At 42.7% G+C, this 27,990-nt stretch overlaps 1 protein-coding gene across 2 annotated transcripts in view; it reads right to left on the reverse strand.

The window, feature by feature from the left end:
- The window catches only part of LOC127007417 (neural cell adhesion molecule 2-like), an 85,088-nt gene that overhangs the window by 30,251 nt on the left and 26,847 nt on the right, over window positions 1–27,990 (reverse strand). For both annotated transcript variants that reach the window (XM_050878412.1, XM_050878411.1), the window contains exon 3: window positions 527–653. In XM_050878412.1, coding sequence (XP_050734369.1) covers window positions 527–653 — 127 coding nt within the window. The remainder of the gene's footprint in view (window positions 1–526; window positions 654–27,990) is intronic.

Consider the following 27,990-nt stretch of genomic DNA (forward strand, 5'->3'; position numbering starts at 1 on the left):
GATCTGTCTCACTGTTAGTCTGTATGTTATCTATTTATAGAATATATATATATATATATATATATATATATATATATATATATATATATATATATATATATATATATATATATATATATATATATATATATATATATATATATATATATATATATATATATATATATATATATATATATATATATATATATATATATATATATATATATTCATTCATAATACGACTGCATGGTGTTATGAAGGGCTTGGGATTTGAGGGAAAGCCAACGACACTAAATCTTCCATTTCACTTTGCAACGTGGCTCATGCGATGGTGCCGCTCCATTCACCCTTCCGCCACCATGGAAGACTCACGTAGGTCTCACTCTCTCCTGCTTAGCCAAGCAAAAGATATTAAATATAACAAGAGAGAGAGAGAGAGAGAGAGAGAGAGAGAGAGAGAGAGAGAGAGAGAGAGAGAGAGAGAGAGAGAGAGAGAGAGAGAGAGAGAGAGAGAGAGAGAGAGAGAGAGAGAGAGAGAACCCACCTGAAGACCGGCGTGCGGATTCCCCTCTTGTACCACAGGATCAACTTGGGTCTGTCCCCCGGCGTGCGAGGGTTGAGGTAGCAGGGCAGGTCGCTGGCTCGCCCCGCCACGCCCGTCACGGACCACACTGCAGGGAGAGAGAGAGAAGCGTTAGGATGAATAATGTAACCTCCGCCGATCTAAGAGAAGTTCCACACTTGTTTCTTACTTCTTAAGTTTTCATTTGAGAGAAATCATGAAATGGACAGGCCATACTGATATAAAATATTACAAATTACAGAATATTATGGATTTCTTGAGCAAAATTGTTGTTGCAGAGTAATTTATTATATCAGTATCAGAAACTGCACCATGAAATCACTGACACATTTACCGTTTACGTGCTTTGTTATATTAACTTTGATATGAATGACATGCAAAGTCCAAGATTTTGAGACCGAGGAGTCTACTGGGATGGCGACGACGTGCTTGGTCATGTGTTACTTCCTGTTTTACTTGAAGTCACGTCATGTGAATTTGGTTTTCTTGTTTTTGCTCGGTGGCACAGAAATATGACATTCATTCTCTATGAAAACATATCTTTCCTTCATCAGAATGAACATTTCTATCTGTTAAACGAGCCAAAATTATTAAGACTTGCCGCGCCAAAACCTGAGAAACATTTTTGAGTGATCACTGAACGAGAATAAAGGGATAGGTATATTATTTATAATTTCTAAAAAAAAAAAAAATACTCTTGTATAAATGTTATCGAGTACCATTTTTTTCTTAAAGTTGAGCATCAAGAGGATAACATTTCATGATGGCAGTCAGTTGCATTTCGTCAGTATGACATTCGTCTTCTTCTGCCTCCGTGACTTACCTGAACCATCAGGATGGTGTTCTTGGTACTCAACTAAGTGGCCTAATGGTGGCCATTAACATTCAGGTGCCGAAACAATTTAATTTCCAAAAAGGAAAAGAACAAGCAGTGCCTGTCATTCTAACACCCTCCCTCTCCACCTCTTGCTCTGCCTCGCTAGCCTACATGATCTCGTTGCCATGCCTTAAGTGATGCATTGCTCCCCCTCATCATAAGAGGCTTCCCCGTGCACAACTTCAGTTTTTGTGAGTATCTAAGTGACTCCAGCAAGACAGCGTTGCGATGGAGTACATGTAATTCAATCCTCAATAACATTCGAGCATTCATGGGGCGTGCGGCTGCGAGCCGTGCATGGCCTATATGCAGTATACAAGGTCTGATCCGTATTGATGTCACCGAGGAACACAATCTGTGTTTCACATACAATATTCGGCAGAGTGTAGTCCGCGGGCAGTTTCCGCACCAAGTCGTGCGGTAGTTGAATCACTTAACTTTTGGGACAGTATATGAAAACGTTTAGATTTAACACATGGACCAACAACTATGAATATTTTTTTTCTGATCATAAAGTCAGTGAGACTTTCTTATAATACGTATGTATATGTCTGTGAATCGTTGTTAGACTACCAGCCTCCTCTACTTCACGCCTGGACCCCCACACAATGGATATTTCAGCGGCGACCACACAAATGGTTTAGTGGTCGCAGTGTCTGGCCACAAATACGTGAGTCTCGGTCTGTGTTCCGGCATGGTGGGCGCCACGCTGCTCCCTACCCTTTATTCATCCTTACTTGCCAGACTCACTAAACCCGGACAAGACAAACTAAGCCAAGCCAGTGCTTACAGTCGTACGTATCCCTGGGCAAGGGATACACAATAAACACAGTCTACGAAGTAACGGACAAACAAGAGAAATAAAGCAACGGAAAACAGTAAAACCCCATGGCATAAGTTTCCCTCCCTTACCCTTGTTGATATATATACTCCACAACCTTTCTGATCCCGTTTTCCCGCCATCAGCAGCATTAAACCTGCAGCACCCGCTGACCGCAAAAACCAGCGAACACTAGCGTGGTGAGTTGTAGCCCAGGCCTACGATGTCATTCTGGGAAGATTCATCCTGGCACATAATATAGACCTAATATCGTTAATATCTTATCATCAAGTAAGATAAAAAAAATCAATATGAACATTCTAATACTCCCGAGAAGCCAGCAACAAATAACAGTATGATAAAATAAGGAGTGTCCCATAACGTTCCTGCCATACATACTTCCTAACGTCAACATGGATGCACAAACTACATGACTTGCAAAAGTGTACGTTACTTACGAAAAATACATCGCCATTAATTACTCTTAAAAAACATACCAGAAAACAAATTGAGTTTTATGTAGAAACGGATTACGTTCCCAGAAGTACAAACAATTAACGCCACAAATACGTCACAATATATTTTTGTTTTGTTTTACATGTCTGTGCGACAGACAGAGTACGTTGCAGTGGAGCAAGAACGTTCAGTTATTCAGGGAGCACTAACGACCACATTACCGGAGGGCCGCGGCGTTCAAAACACCTCCCCTAGCATTATAGTTTTTACAGTTATTGAATCACAGAGAACACTGTGACACAATAAAAAGGTAAACTCAACGCTGGGATGAGGAAATGGCTGATACTACAGCAAAAAACAAAGGTAAACTAACGATCACGCACGCACGCAAACACATACATACACCCCCCCCCTCCCACACACACAAACACATACACACACGCACACACACAAACATACATACATACATACATACATACAAGCATACATACATTATATGCATATAGACGTACATATATATATAGGCATGAATGTATGTATAGATACAAACATATATATATATATATATATATATATATATATATATATATATATATATATCTATATATATATATATATATATATATATATATCGCAAGATTGGTTTCTCTCTCGCTTACCTAAAAAGTGGTGCAAATGAGAGAAGCACCGAACCAAACTCGGTGACTGAGGCGATTCCGTGCGTGGGGAATGAGGCAATTTATTGATGCAAATGATGGCGTTGTATCGCGAGTGAAAACAGGACAAAATGAAGCGTAGCTCAGGTACTGATATTTGCTCTTTTCTTAAATTGGAAATGACAAAACTATATATTTTTACTCATCCCTGTTATAATTATGTTAGTAGCTGAATTAAATTCTTAAAAAATACATCATGAGAACTTACACTGCTACTTATAAAAAGATAATTTACAGTAAATGGTTTACATATATCTATGCGTTTGTTTGTATGGAAGCTATGTATAAATAGGAAAACATGTGTAGGTGGGCTAAGGCGCGTGTTTATTTCTTCGTGTATTTGTCTCTGTGTTTAATAGAAGAGAGAAAAAGAAAAAAAAGAAAAAGAAAGATAGACAGAGAGAATTTGAGTGAGAGGGAGGGAGGGGAAAGAAGAGGGGAGGGAATACATGCAAACCAAGAAGATGAAGAAAAACAGATACAAGGAGGAGAAAAGGTATTGAATGGATGCTAATTACCGATGCAGCCACAGGTGTGAATAATTGCCAGGTAGAGGGACAGGTGAGACTTAAAGGTGAAGTTTCCGAAGACTGCTCGAATGGGTGCGGCGAGGCGGAAAAAACTCTACGGGTGAAAGTCTTGGGTGTTGTCCCGCCATGTTTCACTTACTCGCGGGAAGAGTGACAAGGGACTGACCGCAGTCCCTCTCACTTTTCTTTTTCCTCCTCTTCCTTCTTCCCCTCCTTCTCCTCCTTCATCTTCTTCTCCTCCTCCATCTCCTTTTTCTCCTCCTTCTCCTCCTCCTCTTGCTTGTCCTTCTCCTCCTCCTCCTCCTCATCTTCCTCACTTTACTTCAGTCCTTTGTTCTGCTCTTCTTTATATCTTTTTTACCGCTTTCTCACTCACTCACCTTCATATTTTTCGTTTCCCGTCTACATATTGGTAATAAACAAATAGCATACCAGAGCATTATTATTATTATTATTATTATTATTATTATTATTATTATTATTATTATTATTATTATTATTATTATTATTATTATTATCATTATTTTTACTATTTCTATTATTATTATTATTATTATTATTATTATTATTATTATTATAATAATAATAATAATAATAATAATAATAATAATAATAATAATAATAATAATAATAATAATAATAATAATAATAATAATAGTATTTGAGTATGATAGTTGTAGTAATAAGGGCAATCACATTAATAATAAGAAACACTGATGCAATAATAATAACAATACTAATAATAATAATATAAAGTGCGATAATACCTGGCAGGGAAAGATAACAAAAAGCGTCCTCACTTTCGCATTGCTAATTGGGTAAACATGAACCAAGGCGAGGAGGAAAGGAGGAAAGAAAAGATGTGGAAATATTAATTCTGTGAGATGAGATAAAAATACGAATGATTTGAGGTGACAGAGTTCTGAGCAAATCATGGCGGCGGAGAAGAAGGAGAAAGGAGAGAAAAGAGGAAGGAGAGAAATATGCCTCCCGGAGAATAGAGTGTGAGAGAGAAAAAGTGAGAGTGTGAAAGATATATTACACGAGAAAGAAAAAGGTTAAAAAAATAAATAAGTGGATCCCACGACACATACAAGCACCGAACTAACGAATGATATATGGTTCTTGAGGGGAGACACTTCCATTCATAACCATTAATCGCATTACCTCCAAACTTTGTCGTCTTACAGAACTTTCCGCCCATTATGTCCACTTCCGGCTGTCCCGCATCACACCGCGCTCCTGTCCCCCTCCCATCCATCCGTCCCGCCCGCCTACCTCCATTATCTCCAACATAATGCATGTCTCGACCCATTAATCTTACGTCCTCATCTATTTCTCATGATTCTGGCGTCCTTCCGTGTCTCTCTCCCTCTCCCCCTCTCCCTCTCCCTCTCTCTCTCTCTCTCTCTCTCTCTCTCTCTCTCTCTTTCAGGCTCGTCCTTTACTCCTTCATCCACCTCCATCTCTCCCTCCTCCTCCCAAGCCTTGACCTCTTTGCTAGAAGATAATAATTCCCACTTATCCCAAACTTATGTACCTGTGCACCCCTCCCTCGCCTGCTTCCCGCCTGCGCACCTGCCTGGGCCGCAGAGGTGTTGCAGGGGAAGGTCACATGAACCTACTTAGAGAAAACTTTTCCACGAGAACAGCCATCAAGGTGCAAGCATCTACTCCAGGACGTGAGGAGAAGGAGGAGGATGAGAGGAGATGGGAGAGGAGGAGGAGCAGGAGGGGGAGGAGGAGGAGCAGGAGGGGGAGGAGGAGGAGGAGGGGGAGGGAGAAGAGGAGGAGGAGGATAATGAGGAAGAGGACGAGGAGGACGAGGATGAGGACAAGGACGAGGTGGAGGAATAAGAAAACGAAGGAAAGGAGGCACAAGAAGTTTTTAAATAGGAGATTAAAAGAATTAAGAATAAGAGCAAAGGAAGAGGAGGGAGGAGGACAGGCTAGGAAAAAGAGACGAGAGAGATTACCGAATGATCAAGGGCAATGAGAAAGATTACGAATAGAACGTAACAGATCGAGAGGATGACACCCCCCTCCCCCTCCCCCCGAAAAAAAACATGAAATAGAAAAAAAGAAAAAAAGTCGAAGAAAGATGAAGAGAAGCTTTGATAAGAAAACAACAACAACAACAACAACAACAACAACAACAACAACAACAACAACAACAACAACAACAACAACGAGGAAACGGGTGTAAAAAAAAAAAAAAGAATATAGGTCGCCAGTGTTTAGGTGAAGGCCATGGCAAAAGAGAGAGAGAGAGAGAGAGAGAGAGAGAGAGAGAGAGAGAGAGAGAGAGAGAGAGAGAGAGAGAGAGAGAGAGAGAGAGAGAGAATGTTCCGCCGATAAAATACATACGAGACAAGAGATAAGTCGGACAGAATATGAACCAGAAAAAAGCAACAAAGGACAAATATTTCCCGAGAGATAAGAGAAGATTGACATAAAAAAAGAAGAAGAAAAAAAGGAAAACTGATCTGGAAAGGACACGAAGCAAAAAAAAAAGAAAAAAATAGTACAGATAGACACAGAGCAATGCAATCCACTTTCACTTCATGTATTACTCAGTGTTCTTCTTCTCATCCTTTTTTGGGGGTAACACTTCTTTCTACCATTTTTCTTTTTAGTCCTTTCCCCATTCATTTCTTACTTCAATAAAATCTCCTTCCATTCCTTTTTCCCATCCATTCATTCTTTACTTCCATGATTTTTTCAGTTCAGTCAATTTAATTTTGTTTTGGCTTTCCTATTCAATTTTCCTGATTTTCCTAAGATTTTATCAGGTCCGTCAGAGGAAAGAAAGATTACAGAAAGAGGGAAAAAGGCAGGGCGGTAGAACATTCAAGTTGCCGGTAATTAAAGGGAAGGAGATAGATTGTTAGGTCGGTAAAGAATTGTTATAAAATGGAGAAGGGACACGGTATAGGAGTTAAAAAAAAATACTGGGGGAAGGGAGAAGGAATGTAAAACAGAAAACCAAGCAAAGAGAGAGAATCGGAAGGAGATAGGGACGATAAATTACAAGAGGAGGAGGATGTGAATAGGAAAGAGGAAGAAAGGAGATAGAGATGTAAAGATGGCAGAACTAGGAATAATGGAAGAAGAAATAAGGAAGACCAGGCAGAAAAGGAGATAAAAGGAGAAAGAAAGAAGGTAAAATACAAAAAAATTATTGCCGAAAAAAGAGTAAGAAAAAAAAAGCTTGGTAGAAATGGCAATATGGAAAAGAAAGAGGATAAGAGAAGAAATTGTCTAAGAAATGGGAAAGGATTGGAAAATAGAAAGAAGGAAACTGGAAGAAATAGAGGAGATAAGACCCCAAAAAGGAGAGAAAGAGGAAACATATATAGGAAGGGTGGTTAGGCGTAAAAATTTTGGCACAGACGTAAGGAGAATAAGGAAACCAAAGACAAGGAAAGGAGAGTAAAAGAGGAGAAACAGATGGTTAGGAGTAGAATAAAGACTGATAAAAAGAGACTGGGATGATAGCGAAGGGAAAGGAAGGGCAGGGAAGGTAAGAGAGAGAGAGAGGGGGATGAAGATGAGAAATGGCAAACTGGATGCGAAGGGAAAGGAGATATATAGAGAGAGAGGGAAAGTTGGCATTCTCCCCAGAGGTCAAGGCTCCTAATGAGAAGTGTGTTCATCACGTGCTCGTTAGCCAACCTTAATGGGAAGATACACTATTCATGACTCTGCGGTGTGTGTGTGTGTGTGTGTGTGTGTGTGTGTAGGGTTTTTAGGACAAGGGTATCATGGTATCTGAATGAGCGGACCGGATCTGAATCGCCCTTTACGCCCACACCTTCGTTTGTTCCTGGATGTAGATTTCTGGATATTGAATACTTTACGAGGGGAAAGAAAGGATAGATAGTTAGATAGATAGATAGATAGATGGATAAAGAGAGAGAGAAGAGAAATAAGAGAAAACGTATACGAATTAGTGACCCCCTCAATCCATTGTATAACCCATTTCTCGCAGCCTCCCTTGAAAAACTATTAATTCCAAGCATAAAAGATCTGCCAAACAGCCAAATTAATACTGATTTACGCTCCATGCGGACATCTGCTTTAGGAAGAGGTGCTCGAAATCGTGTTGAATGCATTTATACGTTTGTCCTCCACTCGTGAATGTTAAAAGAGCTTGTTCAACCGTTAAGGTCACGAGTGAAATGAAAATACTGCACTTCATTCACACTCGCTTGCGTCTTGATTTTAATTATCGTTTGTCGTGTTGTGGTTGAGGAATTATTAATATATATGTGCAGGAGAGAGAGAGAGAGAGAGAGAGAGAGAGAGAGAGAGAGAGAGAGAGAGAGAGAGAGAGAGAGAGAGAGAGAGAGAGAGAGAGAGAGAGAGAGAGAGAGAGAGAGAGAGAGAGAGACACAGACAGAGAGATTAAAGGAAGAGGAAAAGCAGAATGGACTGAGAGAGAAAGAGAGAGAGAGAGAGAGAGAGAGAGAGAGAGAGAGCGAGAGAGAGAGAGAGAGAGAGAGAGAGAGAGAGAGAGAGAGAGAGAGAGAGCACCTTAAAGAAGATTAAAGGGAAGAGGAAAAGCAGAATGGACTGGAGAAGAAAAGAGGTGTGGAGGAAGGAAGCGAAGCGAAGCGAGCTGCAGGTAAGAGGGGTCGAGTGAAAGAAGGGAGAGAGAGAGAGAGAGAGAGAGAGAGAGAGAGAGAGAGAGAGAGAGAGAGAGAGAGAGAGAGAGAGAGAGAGAGAGAGAGAGAGAGACTGGAGAGTAGAGAGAGAGAGAGAGAGTAAATAGGATGAAAATGAGATAGAAGAGGAGGGCGCAAAGAGGGCAAAGGAGAGAAAGAGAAAGGCGCACAGGATGAGAAGTAACACGAGAGAATATTGGCCGAGGAGCGAGGCGGGATCAACCAGTATGTTTTATTTATCTGACAGGCTGAGAAGGGAAGCAGCGAGCGAGGGGGAGAGAGAGAGAAAGCAAAAAACAGAGGGACGGGGGGAGGCGGGTTGGAGCGAGAGAGGTAGGGAGGCTGGGGGGATGGAGTGAGAGAGGGAGTGGGAGTGGAAGGGTGGGAGAGAGAGAGAATAATGGAGGGATAGAGGAAGAAAGCAGAGGAAAAATGAAGGCCAGGTTGCAAAGGACGAAGATAAAAAAAAGACGGGAAATTAGTTTAAAATATCGGAAAACTTGCTTAATTCACGGGATCTTAATTTAACGAGAAGTAATATAAAAGTTAAAGCCCTAATAATGAGAGAGATAGATGGATATATTTAGATAGATAGATAGATAGGTAAATAGATAGATGGATGGACAGATAGATAGACTGTGTGTGTATGTGTGCCTGGGCGAGTGCGTGTGCGTGTGTGTGTGTGTGTGTGTGTGTGTGTGTGTGTGTGCCAATCCGACCTCCCATCTAATAGCCAATCCCTGCTGCCTCAACACAACTAACATACAAAAACAAACCATTCAAACCTAAAAAAAAATGGCATTGTTAATTAGTCGGCTTTAAAAGAGCTAAGTTACATTATCTGAGGGTCGATGAACCGCTAATATCTTTCAAAACAGACGTCGGTTTCTCCCCCGATGGTTTACAATGCCGCCGGGAGTTCCAATGTGAATCATGCCGCCTCGTTGGGGAAACACGGCAAAACTAATAACCATAAAGTAAGGGTTTTGCTGAATAATGTGCCGCCGCTCCGCTAAATTGGTTTTCTTGATTATTGTAAACAGATACTCGAGGCTTCTTGCTCTATCATCGGGAAATTTACAACCAACAGCTGCTAAGGTCGCGTTCACATATTAGCGAGAACTGAAAAAACATAAAAGCAGCGAGCCCGCCATCCCCGCCCTCAGCAGCATTAGCATACGTTAACGGCCTCACGAGGAAAATGAGAAAGAGTCAGCATTTATAGAACATTTGGGAAAACTATGTAGCAAAGTTCAAAGGTTTTCGATACAAATTGCGTATTCTCAATTTTCTACTAATATGGAAATAAAAGAACATTTCCTAGGGACGAATGAATAAATTTGAATACAATCACTGATCGGGATGGGAGACGCAAGGCCGCGGGAGCGTGTCAGGGCTGGTGCGAGTAATCCGCCGTGACCTGTTTCCTTAAAGAGCCATGAAGCTGAATTGGGAGCGGGAAACGTTTTGTTGTAAATCTGTTCTATAGAATATTTCCTCGTTTTACTAATAGGAAAATAAGGAAAAAGCTGTAGATTCGTTACCGATCACCATGAGCGAGGCGTTACACAAAATCCAATGATCTCGAAACGCCAGAGTGTGTGTATGGTGGATCTATTCAAGTTTTGCTGCTTTATGCTTCAAGCGAGGGCATTGGGCGGGCGTGTGTGTGTCAGTCACGGCGGGGCAGGAGAGCAGTGCGCGGCGTGGCGAGGCCCCTTTAATGGAACGGAAGTATTCACAATAAAAACTATTTGATTAAACATTTCTGTTGAGCCGTATATTACAGTGATCCTTATATATTGTCTATATTCTCTATGCATATCACTTTTAGTTTCAAGGCAAAGGCAGAGGCAAAGTTGCGTCGGTGTTCATCTCCGTCTCTTTGGTCCTTCAGCCTGTGGTGGGTAGAAATCCATTACCGTGGGACATGGGGCGCGTGTGACGTAAGGGTTACCACCGCTTACCTTCCCCAGGATTCGCCAGGTATCCATTTGTCTACCGACCTGACAGGGAGAATGAACAGCTGCGTGGGGTGTGCGGCTAAGGCCCCCTCCCTACAGAGCCGCCCCTTCAGTGAGCCCTGTCTCCCCCGCATGTAAACCCACACCCACCACCACCGCCGCCACCACCAGCAACAAGGGCCTCGCACTGTGCCTGCCTGCCGGGTTCGGTGATACATCAAGCACGCAAGGAGCACCGCCGCCCCGATAATCACCCGATACGCGTTAGACAAGAGAGCGTCGCCTCGCTGGTTCCTTCATATATTACTCTCCTCGACGCCGCTCTCTTTGCCCGCCTCCACGCCTTCTGTCGCTGCCTGCCGCTCGTCCATCATTACTGGGGCCTCTCCGCTGCCGGGTGGGGCTGCGGGGGCGGACTCTTAAGCTTTCCTCAGTCTCTTAACGATTACTTGAAGATGGCTTAATGGTGACGAGCAAAGAATGAGCGCGAATAAAAGATAAAGCAATATAAATGATAAAGTTGATGGAGTTATAATAGATGAATAGATGAATAGGGCTTAAGAGTATTAACTAACGAACGAAAGAGCCGCAGTCGAAATAACAGTACTGAGGATAAATGTGGTGGATGTGGGGAAAATAATAATGAGAATAATAAGGATGAAAATAACTCCACAAATAATAAAATAATAATTACAACAACAATAATAATGATAATAATGATAATAATAATAATAATAATAATAATAATAATAATAATAATAATAATAATAATAATAATAATAATAATAATAATAATAATAATAATAATAAAACATTCCATCACATTGCCAGCAGCTGAAAATATATTCCACAACAACGATGAGCTGCATTACAATAATTCGCGTTTTATTTATTTCATGTCATTGCTATGGAAAAAGTAAGCAAACATAAGGATACTCCCAAATGTACTGCTTGAGGGACCCAGCGAGTGGCGCGCACCTGCTTCAGCGTGGGGCGTGGGAAGCCGCGGCCCACAGGTGACACGCCCCGCCCCGCACCATGCCCTGCCATCCCACAATTAATGCGACATCCAAAGTTTTATCTTGTTTGTAGCACGTTGTTGCGTCAATATTGTTGTAAAATCTGGGAAAAGTCCTGATCAGTCCCATTCGTGCACAGCCACACATAAGGAAAAATAGTGATAAATATATTTTTTTGAAACGAGTTGTGATGTTTTCCCATTGTACAACCGCTGTTATCCTCTCTGATTCATTAGAGCCTAATCCTCCTGTTCCCAGTTCGACGCCAATCACTCGTTATTGCACATCCTGTAGGCACAATAAACGTTAACTAGCGCTAACGTAAATAACAAATACTGCGTGTAATTTGGCCATGTTAGTGACCAGATTATTCATCAGTGCAACGCGTATCATTAAAGGCACACAGACCCATAGGTGTACACACACACACACACACACACACACACACACACACACACACACACACACACACACACACACACACACACACACACACACACACACACACACTAGGGACAGGGGTCAGTACTCTGAAGCCTCCCGCACGTGTCACTTCACATGTTCATTAGTCTGCCGCCGCAAGAGGCTGGACGCAGCGCTGAGGTATGACGCGGGATATGGGTCAGCCGCCCCGCGACGATTAAACCTCCAGCCGTCGATTTTGGGGGTCATTGTCCGGCGACACGCTACACCCGTGCCACAAAGTACATGCCGTATAATAATCAAGGTAAACATTTAGGGCTCGTCGATAATTTGTGGCCATTTCCGTGAGTTTAAAACACGGAAGCCAATGCTGGCTGCGGCATTAATGGTGACCAATTGTAAAGGTGATAAGATTGAAAAAACATTTTTCCGATATTTTTTTCCAATAAAATGACGCATTTTAATTCTTATTTGAAGTTGCATCTTTTTTTATGATCATATAACATTTGCTTTACACAGCAAGTAAAAAATATTCTATTAAATCCTCTCGGTTAATTAAGTTCATTGATTCAAAATTTTACATATACCGAGTTTTTTATGTGATTTAAAATTTTACAGTAGTTTTTTAATAGTTTTCTGAGCTTTGTAACGAATTTATACAAGTTGGAGATTTAAAAAACCGGTAGAAATTGCTCACTGAATTCTTCAGATGAAAACATCCGTCAGATTGGAAATATTTCAGAGATACAATCATTTCAGGCCGAAAGAAAAAAAAAATAATTATGTCATGTTGCAGAACTAAATCGTAGGGAAAACGTCTAGATAACGTATTCAACCTGACCATATTTGACCGTTAGGCGCGAGTTTCCATCCCTCGAGCAATGGATATTAGACAAAAATGCGAGTATCGTGGGGCGCCACCTCTTCTTTCACTGCCGTCAGGTTATTTGCTCATAAGCCACCAGAAAGGTAGCTGGGTGTGGTAGTCTTCGCCCGGAACTGAAGGATATGTCAATGGACCAACAACGTGGGTATCACAGGAACACTCCCCCTCCACGTTCGTGTCAAAACAAGCGTTACTCACTTATAAGGTTAGAGCCCTGACGCAGACCTTACACAGTATTTTTTGGAGGAGTTCTTTCACTGCACTGTGCTTTACAATAAGGAAGTGAGCGTGACCAAGAAAGGGAAAAAGGTCTCAATTTTGATTCACGTGAGGAAGGTGTTGGGGGGGGGGAGGGGGTAGGGTGGAGACATGGAGGGCGGTGGTGGGGAGAGTGGAGTTGTGGAGGGCAGTGGTACCCAGAGGTTTAATGGGTTATCGGGGGTTCAGCAACGTCCCGCCGACATCTGCTTAGTTCCCTCATTCTCTCCATGAGATCACAACGCATTTACGAGACCTAAGGCATTTTACCGTGCGTGTGACAGGCTGCAGGTTTGGTAGACAAGAATGAAGGTCACGCTCACGCCACGTTTAGACAAAGGTGCCACTTTCTAATTTCTCCGAGCTAAGTAACATGTGAACAAGTTTCTCATAATTATAGTTTATGAAAAAATATTGTAGTACACACACAAAGAACAAGAGCAAGCCCACGGACAAGTTTCCTTTTCTCTACAGATATGTGGCGTCTACTTCTGAACACGTTAGGTTTAGTCAGGTTAGGATGGGATTCTAATACAGGCAGAGAGATTACAGACCCAGAGCGTTAATCACTTTGCTTTTCAACTCATCCCCGACACAAATAAATGACTGGGACGTTCATAAGTGTTGATAACTGCACCTTCCATGTCAAGGATGGCAATCCTAAACGAGGAAAAAATTTGACTAAATTAAATCTGCATGGGCCACGGTCACCGCCACAACATCCCGCCCAGCTGCGTGCCTCCCGGGCCTCAGCGGCAGCACTCAGCGTCTTTTCATCGCTGCACACATGCTCTCCTTTCACCCCGCGGCCTGGAGGGACTCAAAATCCATGGAGAGACTTGCTCCCGCCGTGGAGACGCTGAATGATACCGGGGTATGCAGGCAGCAACCTCGACCACCGGGACCACCACGCCCCTAGGACAAGGTGAAGCGAAGAGGAGCGTGACGGAGGACACTCGCATGAACATCATTTCTCCGTTGAACGATGCTTCCCTCTGCTCTACAAACTATTCTGCATTATATACTTTGCAAATTATTCTTGTAGTCTACGTCAAGCCTATTTGTTCTCATCATTATATTGATACTTTCCATTTTATTATAAAATCGTTCCTTAATTTTAATAATACAAATAATGAGTTTCGGGAAAAATCCAGCATATGAATTTGTTTCAACATTTTCTGCTACAACAAAAATTTTTTTTCATTTTTTTTGTTGTTGTTTAGATGGCGGTGGTGGAGGCTGGGGCGGTAATGGTGGCGCTGGCAGCTTAAAACATAAAAGTTTTGTTAAAAATATAAAACTATAAACAACAAAAATGTTTATTTCTACTTTTTATACATTTTAATGAACCACTGAGCTCTCTCTCTCTCTCTCTCTCCAGTTATTTTCATTTCTTCAAAATTACACAGCAGCGTAGCGTCCGACCTCCATAATTCACGCCATTTGTTTTACGTTCATCTCCTTCGCTCTTCCCTCCACCCTCCTTTTCTTTCTTCTTCCTTCCCTTCGTCCGTTTCAGTCTTAGCTTCGAGTTACGTTTTTACTTTTCTCTCGTTTTATTTCCCTTGTAGCTCATCTTCCTTTCTCTTTGTCCGTTTCCTGTCATCGCAACTCATCCCCTTTCGACAATTTCCTGGTTTTCCACCCAAATTCTCCGCTGCTCGCCATTGATTTCCTTCGTTAATGTTTTATGTCTCCTGCCGTCGCCTTCTTCCCCGTCATCAGCTTGATTAATTAATTTTCTCCGCCTGTATTCCTCTTTGCTCCCTTCACTTGCCTCCTCTCCGGTCGAGTGCATCATTCACACACACACACACACACACACATACACACACACTGCAATACAAGGAAGATCAAACAAATAAAAACCAACTATCAAACATACACACTTAGGCAAATAGTTATCTCTCTCTCTCTCTCTCTCTCTCTCTCTCTCTCTCTCTCTCTCTCTCTCTCTCTCTCTCTCTCTCTCTCTCTCAATTGATAATGCTTGATTTTTCCTTTCACGTTCATCACAAGGAGTGCACACCCATACACACCATATGCAAAGGTGATGCCGGAAAAGGTGCAGCGGGGGCGGGGAGGGGGGGAGGGGGGCGCCGCACCTTTGTCCGGCATCACCTGTGCATATATTAACGTGTAAGTGAATCACCTCTCAGATAATTATTCGCATACTGATTACGGTAATGGACTTTTTCGTATAAATACATTACACCGGAAACCATTCTCCCTCCCTACCTACTTTACTCTCGCGCAGATGAGCATTAATTAGCTCTATAGATTTGTCCACGCACGTAGAAAGGTTATTATTAAGTTATTTCCAGCCCTTGAGACGCGGTGGATGGCAGTCAATTAGGATTAGCGGGAGATTTACAGGTTTTGTGGACAAAGAGGTTCGGTGGCGCTGCTCGTCAAGACCCTCCCCGCTTTTTTGTCTTTCCTGAAGCTACAAGTGTTGGCTTTGCTCCTCGTTACTTGATGCCTCAGTGAATGAAGAGATCCGGCTGACCAACGATCTTTCCTTAACTTTTGTGCGAGAAGAGCATATTGGTTTGTTGATTCAGACACACACACACACACACACACACACACACACACACACACACACATACATACATACATACATACAGACAGACAGACAGACAGACAGACAGATAGACACACACACACACACACACACACACACACACACACACACACACACACACACACACATACCTAAATACATACAGACATAGACAGACAGACAGACAGATAGACACAGACACAAATAAACACACACACACACACACACACACACACACACACACACACACACACACACACACACACACACACACACACACACACACACATACATACATACATACAGACAGACAGACAGACAGACACACACACACACACACACACACACACACACACACACACACACACACACACACACACACACACACACACACATTTCTTCATATCGTGTTCTTCTCTCCTTTAAACATTTCTACAGGACTAGCATCGTATTTTTTTTTTCATTTAGACATACATAATCTTGCATATAAACATACATACAGACTGACACAGGCAAATAGATAACCCCCCCCCCCCCCCACACACACACACACTTTTCTTCATATCGTGTTCTGGGTGCAATGGTTCGTGCGCCAAGGTACAGATTCAGGGGCCACAATTTAATTAAGTCTGGGAGAGGCAGCGGCCACACCACCTGCCAGCTGTTCTCTCTCCTCCCGGCAGAGTCGCTACACGCTCCCGGAGAACACCAGCACCAGCAACAGCCTAAACGACGCGGCCAGAACCTCGGCGTCACTTAGGGTTGGGGAGAGTTTGTTGGTCTTGGTCACGGCAGGTTCTAATTTAGAGACAGGGACGGATATACACTCCTAAAGCCGTGTATGCCTAAAATTGTACCCTCGCGTGAGTTAGCAGTTTAAGATTCAGGTTCTAAATTCGTGAGCATGTGTTTCAGAGGACGCAATGCAGTCTTTCACTAGTCAAATTGATATACTTTATTTCAGGCTTCTATTTTGAGACAGGGACGGAAATACACTCCTACAGCCGTGTATGCCTAAAATTGTACCCTCGCGTGAGTTAGCAGTTTAATATTCAGGTTCTAAATTCGTGAGCATGTGTTTCAGAGGACGTAATACAGTCTTTCACTAGTCAAACTGATACCCTATTTCAGGCTTCTATTACTTCTGAAGGAGGAATATCTGTGCTTTATATCTTCTTACTTTCAAAGCTTCCATGACGATATAGATAGATAGCGAATGGACAGGAGAATATGTGGGGATGATATGATGTAGTGGCCCATCTGATCCTCCTATCGACGCGCAGGTAAGGGATATCGACCTAGAGAGGGAGGATGAACAGTATTTTCGTACTTTTAAAGCTTCCATGACGATATAGATAGATAGCGAATGGACCGGAGAATATGTGGGGATGATATAACGTAGTAGCCCATCTGATCCTCCTATCGACGCGCTGGTAAGGGATGTCGACCTACCAGAGGCTCAGAGGTAGAAAATAAACACGGAGGCGAGCGACGAGACCAATCAGAGACTACTTCTCGCCCCCTAAGACAGGAAATGAAGCTTGACGAGGATGAGCCGTCTGTGAGCTTCCTCGTTTTCTATATATTTTTGTTTTCTCGATTTCATGCTAGTTTCTCTCTCCGACTGATGGCATTTATGTGTTGTGTGTGTGTGTGTGTCTGTCTGTCTCTGTCTGTCTGTTACTGTCTCATACACACACACACACACACACACACACACACACACACACACCCTAAGTGGTTTATTGCAGCTTACCACTCCCTCTTCCCCCTTCATCCTCCACCCTGCCCTCCTTTCCTCTCATCTCCTCGCGCCCCTTCATCCCCCCCCACCCTCACACCTCCTCCCGTCCAAGGCTATATTTGCAGGGACTCCGCGCATACCCCTTCAGGCTAAACCCATACTCCTAGTTCCAACCATTACTCTCATTTCTTCCTTTCATATCGTTGGCTGGAATGCAATACTTCCGCTAATATTCCCTCCGCAGTCCCCCGACCCTTCTCCGCTTTGGTTTCCGCTCAACACAAACAGACCAAAAAGTGAGCGACCGTTTCAAACAAGTAAATAAGTCGCATCTGACACAACGGTGACTGCAATTACTCTCTTCGGCCCATTTAGTAGAGGTTTTATGGAGGGATTGTAATGGAGAGTTTAAACCACTTCCACTGCGAACCTAATTCCTTTATCACGGTATTTTTCCAACTCGCTCCTGACGCGGATTTATCGAATGGGTGAATGCTTATGGGCGGGAGGGTCGGGAGGGATATATATAGGGAGGGAGAAAGGGAGAAGAGTGAAGAGATAGGGAGGGGAGGAGGGAGTAGGAATGATCTAAATGGAGTAATGGATATTTGTATGGCTGGATGAGGAAGGAAAGAATTAGAAAGGTGAGGTAGATGGTTGAGAGAGAGAGAGAGAGAGAGAGAGAGAGAGAGAGAGAGAGAGAGAGAGAGAGAGAAAGGAGGACATACAGAATTAATGAATGAATGAGAAAGAGAAAGAGAGGGGAGGAGAGGATGAACAAACATACTTACATAACACACACACACACACACACACACACACACACACACACACACACACACACACACACACATACAGCAGAAAGACACGAAAGATAGATAAATAGATCGACAAATTAATAGAGAAAACAGAGGCAGAACACAAAAGAAAAAAAAAAGAGACACACACCTCTTACAAATGAAACAATACACCTCTACCACGGCGACATTTTACCCGTTTTTTTTTTTTTTTTATCGCCGCGTAAGAAAAGAATCCACCAACAAGGCCCCGGGCACTTGGATGATCAAAAGAAACAGGAAAGTGACTCTCGACCCCCACTCCACTCGGGGAGCCGATGAATATTACAGCGAGGCAGCTATTGCACGGAGACCCGATTCCACGGCCCCGAAACTAAAGAGGAAGTGAAGGAAGAACATCGAAGGTAGGGGAGAGGTAGATAGATAGATGAAGTAGGGAGATGGATATAGATAAAGATAGATAGAACGAGACACCAGGAGAAAGAAAGGTAGGTATGAAAAGGAAGAAGAGTAAAGGACTAAGAAAATTAAAGAGGAAGTGAAGGAAGAAGATCGAGGTTAGGGGAGAGGTAGATAGATAGATGAAGTAGAGAGATGGATAAAGTTAGATAGAACGGGAGACACCAGGAGAAAGAAAGGTAGGTATAGAAATTAAGAAAAGTAAAGAACTAAGAGAATTAAAAAGGAAGTGAAAAGAGAAGATCGAGGTTAGGGGAGAGGTAGATAGATGGATGAAGTAGAGAAGTGGATAAAGATAAAGTTAGATAGAATGACAGACACCAGGAGAAAGAAAGGTAGGTATAGAAATTAAGAAAAGTAAAGCACTAAGAGAATTAAAGAGGAAGTGAAAGGAGAAGATCGAGGTTGAGGGAAACATAGATAGAGCGACAGAGATAGAGAGACGCCTAGAGAAAGACATGCATAAAAATAATTAGAATCGAAAATATGAGAATTAAAAAGGAAGTGGAAAAAAAGAGATCGATTTTGGGGAGATACAGATAGATAGACGAAGTAGAGAGATAGATAAAGATAAAGATAGATAGAACGAGAGACGCCAGAAGAAAGACAGGTTAGTGAAAAAGGAATAAAAGTGAAGGAAAAAGAGTAAAATGTAGGAGAATTAAAGAGGAGTAAAGCAAGATGATCGAGTTTGAATGAGATATTGATGGATAGATAAACGAAATAGACAGATAAAGATAGACCGGGCAAAAGACAAATAAGTGAAAAAAAGGAAGAATCTTAAAAACGAGGATTGAAGAGGAAGCATAGGAAAAAAGATCGAGGTTGGTATAGATAGAAATAGACAGAAAGAAAGAAATAGACAGAGGCCAGTTGAAAAACAGGTAAATATAAAAAGAATAAAAATCAAAAACAAAAAACTAAAGAAAAAAAGAATATAAGAGGCTGAGAGAGAGAGAGAGAGAGAGAGAGAGAGAGAGAGAGAGAGAGAGAACGCTTGAACAAAGACAGAAAATATAAAATGGAATCAGAATCGAATATAAGAGAACTAAAGAGGAAGTGAAGGGAGACGACGGAGGCTGTGGATAGATAGACAGATAGACGAAACAGATAGACAAATAGATAGAAACAGGCACAGACCTAAAGAAACCCAAGTAAGTATAAAAAGTAACATTAAAAAAGAGAAAAGAAAAAAAACTGATGGAACGTACTGCGAGAGATATCGGCGCCGCAAATAAAAGAAAGGAATAAGGAAAAAAACCGAGACCTTACGTAGCACTGAATAGGTAAAAAGAAGGAAAAAGAATCGTGCGACATAACAAACAGAGGCGAATAGCAAAACGAAAATGTGAAACTCAGTAAAAAAAAAAATATGCAAAACTAAATATGGGAAGGAAAAAAATAAGCGATACCACGAAAAAAAAAGCAAATGACAAAGATTATATATGAAAACCAGTAAGAAACATGCAGGAAAAAATAAATAATTGACAGGAAAATTACGCGACATCATGAAAAAAAATGAAAATAACAAAACATTAATATGAAAATCAGTTAAAAATAAAAAGGGAGAAAGAGCAGAGATCAGGGAAGAGGGAAAAAGCAGTAAAAATATGCAGGAACACCAAAAAGAAAAGTGATAAAAAAGGAAAAGGTCAAATAAAAGAAGAAAAAAGTCGTAAATGAGATAGATAAAAAAATGTAAAAAGGTAGATATCAGAGGAGAGGAAAAAGTCGTAAAAATATGAAAGAAAAAAAAAGCGAGGACACATAAAAAAGGGAAAATCAGTAAAAATATGTATAAAAAAGGGAAAGAAAAAAGGGAAGAGGCAGATAAAATTAAAAAAACGTAAAACTATTTAAGAAAACTATGAAAGGAAAAGTTATAAAAAAGGGAAATGACAAATAAAATAAAAAAAAGTAAAAATACGCAACAAAAACAGCTAAGAAAAAGGAAAGGGGTAGAGGAGGCAGAGGAGGAAAAAAGTAAGAAAATGCAAGAAAACAAAAAAATAAAGGGATAAAAAAGAGGAAGAGCAGAGATCAGAGGAGAGGCCGGCACTGAAGACCCCTAAGCACCCGAGACAAGGCGGAGGCGCTCATCCTATTTTTTTTTTTTTTTTTGGGGGGGGGGTCGCGTCTCTTTCATCTCCCGAGGGCACGACACGACGCCTCCCTCCCTCCCTTCCCCCTCCTTCTCCCCCTTTATCCACCCTATCCCTCTCCACTTACTCCACTTTCTCTCCCATTTCCTTCCACACCTCCCTTGGGCGGCCTTGTCTAATGTGTGGGTGTGCGTGTGTAAGTGGGTGGATGTGTGTGTGTGGTGTGTGTGTGCGTGTGTGTGTGTGTGTGTGTGTGTGTGTGTGTGTGTGTGTGTGTGTGTGTGTGTGTGTGTGTGTGTGTGTGTGCGTGTGTGTTGCGTTCCCTGCTCATATTTCTACTTCGTGTACGTTTTTCATTAGTTTTCTTCTTTTATCTCCTCCTTCACTTCCTCTTTCTCCTCCTCTTATTTCTTCTCCTCCTCCTCTTCTTTCTCCTCCTCCTCTTTTTCATCGTTTTTTTTCCTTTTCCCTTCTCCTCCTCGCGTCTTTCCCTTATTTCATCTTTATGCTCCTCCAAGCTTTCTTCTTTCCTATATTAAATTTTCTTTCCCTTCCCACTGCCGTGAATAAAACATTTGCAGATACGATTAATACTGATGATATTTCTTCAACTACTACTAATAATTATACTAATACTAATACTAATAATACTAATAATAATAATAATAATACAACTCCCCCCTTTACATAGAATTCCTCCTCTTCAACCTCCTGCTCACTTACACCTGCTCCTCCCTCCTAAACTCCTCCTCCTCCTCCTCCTCCCTCTCACCTGCTCGCGGTAATCAGATTCAGCGTCACCTGAGGCTCGCCCGCCGCCATCATTTCAACACAACGATCACCCAAGACTTTTATCTCAGACCAACTTGAGGTAAGGCGTCACGGAGCTGGTACCTTCCCTTTGCCTATCCCCTCAGCATCCCTTGTCTTCTCTTTCCCCTTCCCCATTCACACCCTTCACCTATCCCCTCAGCATCCCTTGTCTTCTTTTCTCCCTTCCCTTCCCCATTCACAGCTATCACCTCTCCCTTCACCTTTCCCCAGTCTTTCCTCTCTCCCTTCCCTCCTCTACCCATGCCTGTCACTTCTCCCCTCCGCATCCCTTGTCTTCTTTTCTCCCTTCGCTTCCCCATCGACACCCTTCAACCCATCCCTCACCTTCCCCTTGTCTCTCCTGTCCTTTTTTCCCTCTCCACACCTGTCACTTCCCCTCCTCTCTCCCCTAACCTTCCTATTGTCTAGTCGCCCTTCAATCCTTTCCTTTTTATAATTTTCCCTGTTCTCTATTCTCTCCCCTCATCTTCCCCTTTGTCTGTTCTCCTTTCTATTCTCCTGTCTCTATCACCTTCCCTTCCTCCCTTCCCTTTCCTTCCCCTCGTGTATCCTTTCTTCCCCTTCCCACTTTCACTTGTTACGTTCTCCTCCATTCTCCCCTCACCTTCCTTTACTTAAGCCTTCATTCCTTCACTCCCCTTCTCAATATCACTTTCCCCTCCCTTTTCCCTTTACTTCCCTCCTGTTTCTCATCTGCAGCTTCCCATTTTTCTCTCTTTCCTTGATCTTTCCTTCCCTTCTCCTTTATTTGCAACCTTCTCCCTATTTGTTTTAACCCTCCCCTTCTCTTTCCAAACATATGATTTTATCTTACTCTCCCTCTCCTTCCACCTTCTTCTTTACTCTCCCCTACAGCTTCCAACCCTCGTCTCCCTCGCCGTAAGCATCACCTCTCCCTCACACATCGTCTTTCCTTCCCCTCCCTTCATAATCTACAGGCTTTCTCTCTCTCTCCCAGTTTTGCCACCCTCACTCCCCTCTCTCCCTTATCCGACAGCTTCAGCATCCTTCAATATCAGCTTCCCCCTTCCTCTATTACTCAGCTCCCCTTTCCGTCCGTTCCCTTGCACTCCCCACTTATCTATCCCTTTTAACACCTTTACCTGTCAACATCCAGTACCATCCCCATCACAAGCTTCCTTATATCATCTCCACCTCGCCTCCACTCCCAGAGCTGTCATTACTCCACTCCCTTATCCCTTTTCTGTCATGTTAACTTCCACTTTCATCCCTTCTTCGTCCGCTGAGGGGAGGGAGAAACGCTTCATCTCTCTACTTCCCCTCCCTTCTCCTCCTCCCTCAACCATTTATCTCTCCTTACCTCCTCCTCCTCCTCCTCCTCCTCCTCCTCCTCCTCCTCCTCCTCCTCCTCCTCCGTCAGGTCTCATTTAACGCCCTTCCATTCCAGCCACTTAGCCACCTCTGTCCCTCTTGGTTTCACACCCTTGCCTTCTTCTCCTCCTCCTCTTCCTCCTCATCCTTCGCTTCCCCTCTTCTTCCTTCACTTCTTTTTCCTTCTCCTCCTCCTCCTTCCCGTCTCTCCCTATATTTGTTTCCTTCTTTTATACGTGTCTACCCAACCTCCTCTTCCTCCTCTTCTTTCGCTTCCCCTCTTCTTCCTTCACCTCTTTTTTTCCTTCTCCTCCTCCTCCTTCCCCTTTCTACCTATAATCGTTTCCTTCCTTCATATGTGTCTACCCACCCTCCTCTTCCTCCTCTTCTTCCTTCACCTCTTTTTTCCTTCTCCTCCTCCTCCTTCCCCTCTTCTTCCTTCACCTCTTTTTTTCCTTCTCCTCCTCCTCCTTCCCCTCCCTACCTATACTCGTTTTCCTTCTTCATATGTGTCTACCCGACCTCCTCTTCCTCCTCTTCTTATCTTTGCCTTTCTTTTCGTTTTCCTTCCGTTTCTTCCCTTAGTCTCGTTTCACTGAATGGTGGGTTTTTATTCTGCAGTCTCACATTTTCCGTTTTCTGTAATGTTTGTTGAGTTTTCGTTTTTTTCTGCTATCTTCTTTTTTTTTTTTTTTTTTTACAGCAAGGGAGACAGATTAGGGGCAATGAAACAAAACCAAGCAAAAAAACGGTCCCGCCTCCTCCTGTGTTACATAACCAATTCAGTAAACTATTGATGAGAGGAAAGATGATGGAAAGAAAGAGATGAAAAGGCTGAAAGTCACTGGCAAGTTCACACACACACACACACACACACACACACACACACACACACACACACACACACACACACACACACACACACACACACACACACACACACACACACACGTACATTTCTTGGTCTATCACACCTTTGGGATCAAGTTAGTCTCTCTCTCTCTCTCTCTCTCTCTCTCTCTCTCTCTCTCTCTCTCTCTCTCTCTCTCTCTCTCTCTCAATCTCTCTCTCTCTCTCTCTCTCTCTCTCTCTCTCTCTCTCTCTCTCTCTCTCTCTCTCTCTCTCTCTCTCTCTCTCTCTCTCTCTCTCTCTCTCTCTCTCTCTCTCTCTCTCTCTCTCTCTCTCTCTTATCTGATCTTTTATTCATTTTATTCCGTATCTTTTTTCATACACTTTGACACGCATTTTTCTGATTTTTATCCACTTATCAATTCAGTCAGTCTGTTGGTCATCTTCCCCATTCCACCTACGCCCCTTCCTTCTTTCTTTATCCTGCCCCTCAGCCCTTCCACCCTGTCTCTTCCTCGTCTACTCCATTACAATATTTTTCTTCTCTTTTCTTTTTCTTTTTGCTATTACATCCATTGCTTTCTTTGATGAATTCTGATGTACCTTCGGGATATCGTCTCTCTCTCTCTCTCTCTCTCTCTCTCTCTCTCTCTCTCTCTCTCTCTCTCTCTCTCTCTCTCTCTCTCTCTCTCTCTCTCTCTCTCTCTGTCTTCTTTTCACATCCTCCTTCTCATCGTTATTTCTTCCCCCTATTCCTTTTCGCTTCCTCCTTCTCTTATTTTCGTTATTTCTTTCCCCCCTTTCTTTTCTCTTCCTCCTTCTCTTCGTTATTTCTTCCCCCTATTCCTTTTCGGTTCCTCCTTCTCTTATTTCCTTTATCTCTTTCCCCTTTCCATTTTCGCTTAATTCACCTCTTTTGTTATTTCTTTCCCTCTTTCCCTTTTTGCTGCCTTGTCTTCTTTTCGTTATTTCTTCCTCTTTTTCCTTTTCACTTCCTCTTTTTCTTCTTTTCGTTATTTCTTCCTCTCTTTCCTCTTCGCTTCCTCCATTTCTTCTTTTCGTTATTTCTCCCCCCTTTTCTTTTCGCTTCCTTCTCTTCTGTTCGTTATTTCTTTCCCTCTTTCCCTTTTCGCTTAATCCTCCTCTTTTGTTATTTCTCTCCCTCTCTCCCTTTTCGCTCCCTTGTCTTCTATTCGTTATTTCTTTCCTTCTTCGCCTTTTTGCTTAATCCTCCTCTTTTATTATTTCTCTCCCTCTCTCCCTTTTCATTCCCTTGTCTTCTGTTCGTTATTTCTTTCCTTCTTCCCCTTTCCGCTTCCTCCTTCTCTTCTTTTCGTTATTTCTTTCCCATTTCCTTTCCGCTTCCTCCTCCTCCTCAGCCATGGCCGGCACCCCTTTTACTGCTGCTTCTTCGCCATCACCGCCGCTGTCTCCAGAATCACCGATAAACATTACCCCCCAACACCACCAGAATCCCAAGCAGCCATCATCACCGCCATTCCTCACCACCATTACTGCCATCATCACACCACTACCCGAATACGCCTTTTTTTATCACCACCGGTAAGATCTCACTCCCTCGATCACCACCACCTGCGAAGCGTCTATCACCGCCACCGCCGCGATCCTGTGTTCCTGTCCTTAATGACGCTCAGCAGCCTTGTCCCCGTTCGTGTTTTTATCATCGCAACAATGGAATGAATAAAAAGGAACAGCCAGCGTGGGTTTCTGTCGCCGTTATCGCCACCAATCAAGGTCATCCTCACCACCACCACCACCACCACCACGCCGTGATTGTTCTAACACCAGCGAGTAAAAAGAAATCACGACCACCAGTGAAAATCTGCACCACCATCATCATCATCACCATAGCCCCTGCTACTTCCCCACTCCACCACCACCACCACCACCATCACCGTTACTGCCCACCTCATCCCCCCTCCCTCCCCCCTCCCCCAGCACCATCATCAACACAGTGCGCACAGAAACCATAGTACAGGCAAAATTGCTCTCCTATATATTACTGAGGCTCAAAGCTCGTGGAAAAAATAACAAAAATCTGCAAGAGTTGCATTAAAAATCAGAGGTCGAACTGCGATCGGCTTTGAAAAACACGGGAGTCATTTTGCATAGTTGATTTCTGGTGCTGGTTCGGGATTTATAAATGAGAACAGAAAGGAACGATATACTGGCAGACTTTTGTGTGGGAAATATGTGTGTGTGTGTGTGTTTGTGTGTGTGTTTGTGTGTGTGTGTGTGTGTGTGTGTGTGTGTGTGTGTGTGTGTGTGTGTGTGTGTGTGTGTGTGTGTGTGTGTGTGTGTAGAAAGTGAAGAAAACAGTTTTTGCGTCACAAAGAGCAAGAGTAAGGAGTTTCCAGACTTTGTTTTTGTATTTCAGCATCATTTGTCACTTTTTCAGTGCAGGCAAATGGATGGAAAAGATAAATTGCAACATGTAGACACAACAGCCCGGCGCAAGGAAACGCACCGGCAAACAGATCCATTTAATGCCTCATTCAAAACGATAAAAAAAATCGAGTTTTTCAAAGAAATTATGGTGATTAAACACATTTTTCAGCGCCTCGTGTTCGCAATCCTCGGCAGGCAAGGAACGGTATATTTTCGTGGCATTATTTCAAATCGACAGATGGCCGATACAAAGACGGTGGTGGTGGTGGTGGTGGTGGCTGGGGTGTTGGTAATAGTGCCAGTGGTATTGGTGGTGGTGGTGGTGGTGGTGGTGTGGTGGTGGCTGTGATGGTGGTAGATGGGGTGTTGGTAGTGGTGCTAGTGGCATTTATGGTGTTAGTGGTGGTAGTGGTGGTGGTGGTGGTGGCGGCGGAGGTGGTTGTGATGGTAGCAGCTGGTGTGTTGGTAATGGTGCTTATATATAGTGAAGTGGTGGTGGTGGTGGTGGTGGAGGTGGTGGTGGTGGTGATGGTGATGTTAGTGGTGACCTTGTTTGCAATAGTTACAGCTACACACATTCGCAAGCAAGCAAAAAACAAAAGATACACTGAACATAAAAAAAAAACAGACGCAGAGGGACAAGGAGGAAAGAAAACAGAATAGCGAAGGAAAGAAGTCGGCCGGGGAAAATAAACATCTCAGGGAAGGGAATGGAAAGAAAGCCACTAACTCTTGCCTGACCCGCCTGCGTGAAGGAAAGGCTTGACGAACACAGAGACAGGAAAAAGGGAGAGGAAGACGAGGAGGAGGAAGAGAAGCAGAAAAACAAGAATGAGAATGGAAACTAAAGGCAAAAGAAGGAGATAAAGTGGAAGACAAGAGCGAAGGAGGCAAAAGAGAAGCAGAAAACAAGAATGATAATGGAAACTAAATACAAAAGAAGGAGATAAAGAGGAAGACAAGGGCGAAGGAGGCGAAGGAGAAGCAGAAAAACAAGAATGAGAATGGAAACGAAGACAAAAGAAGGACATGAAGAAGACGAGCGCGAAGAAGGAGGAAGAGAAGCAGAAAAACAAGAATGAGAATGGAAGCTAAAGGGAAAAGAAGGAGATAAAGAGGAAGACAAGGGCGAAGGAGGCGAAAGAGAACCAACAAAAAACAATAAGAATGAAAACTAAGGGGAAAGAATCATGGACATAACACGAAAAAATAAAGCAATGAATGAATTAGCAATATAGAAAATGACGAGGGGGAGAGGAGAGGAGAGGTGAAGATGAAAAAGGAGAGAAAAAAATAAATAAGAGTAAATTAAGGAAAAAAGCATATCATGAACGTAATTGAATGACGAAGAACGGGAAAAAGGAACGGAATAGAGGAGTGGCAGTCTTGTAAAAGGAGAAAGAAGAAAGAGAAGGGTGAATGCAAAGGCGGTGAACGAAACAGAGGGAAAACAGGAATGAAAGAAAAGTACGAAAAAATGCGAATCGAGAATAGAAGAAAAAGCGCGATGGAAAATGGGATAAAAGGAAGAGCAAGAGGATGATGATAGTGTTGTAAAAGGAGAATGGTAAAAAGAAGTTAATAAAAATGCAAGTAAAAATGTTAATGAAGCTTAATGGAGACGCAAGGAGGAGGAGGAGGAGGAGAGGAGGAGGAGAAGTGGGGAGAAAGAGAAAGAGGAGGAGGCAGAGGAGGAGGAGGAGGAAGAAGAGGGAGT

This window comes from Eriocheir sinensis, chromosome 35 (genome assembly GCF_024679095.1).
Source record: "Eriocheir sinensis breed Jianghai 21 chromosome 35, ASM2467909v1, whole genome shotgun sequence".
Taxonomy (NCBI): domain Eukaryota; kingdom Metazoa; phylum Arthropoda; class Malacostraca; order Decapoda; family Varunidae; genus Eriocheir; species Eriocheir sinensis.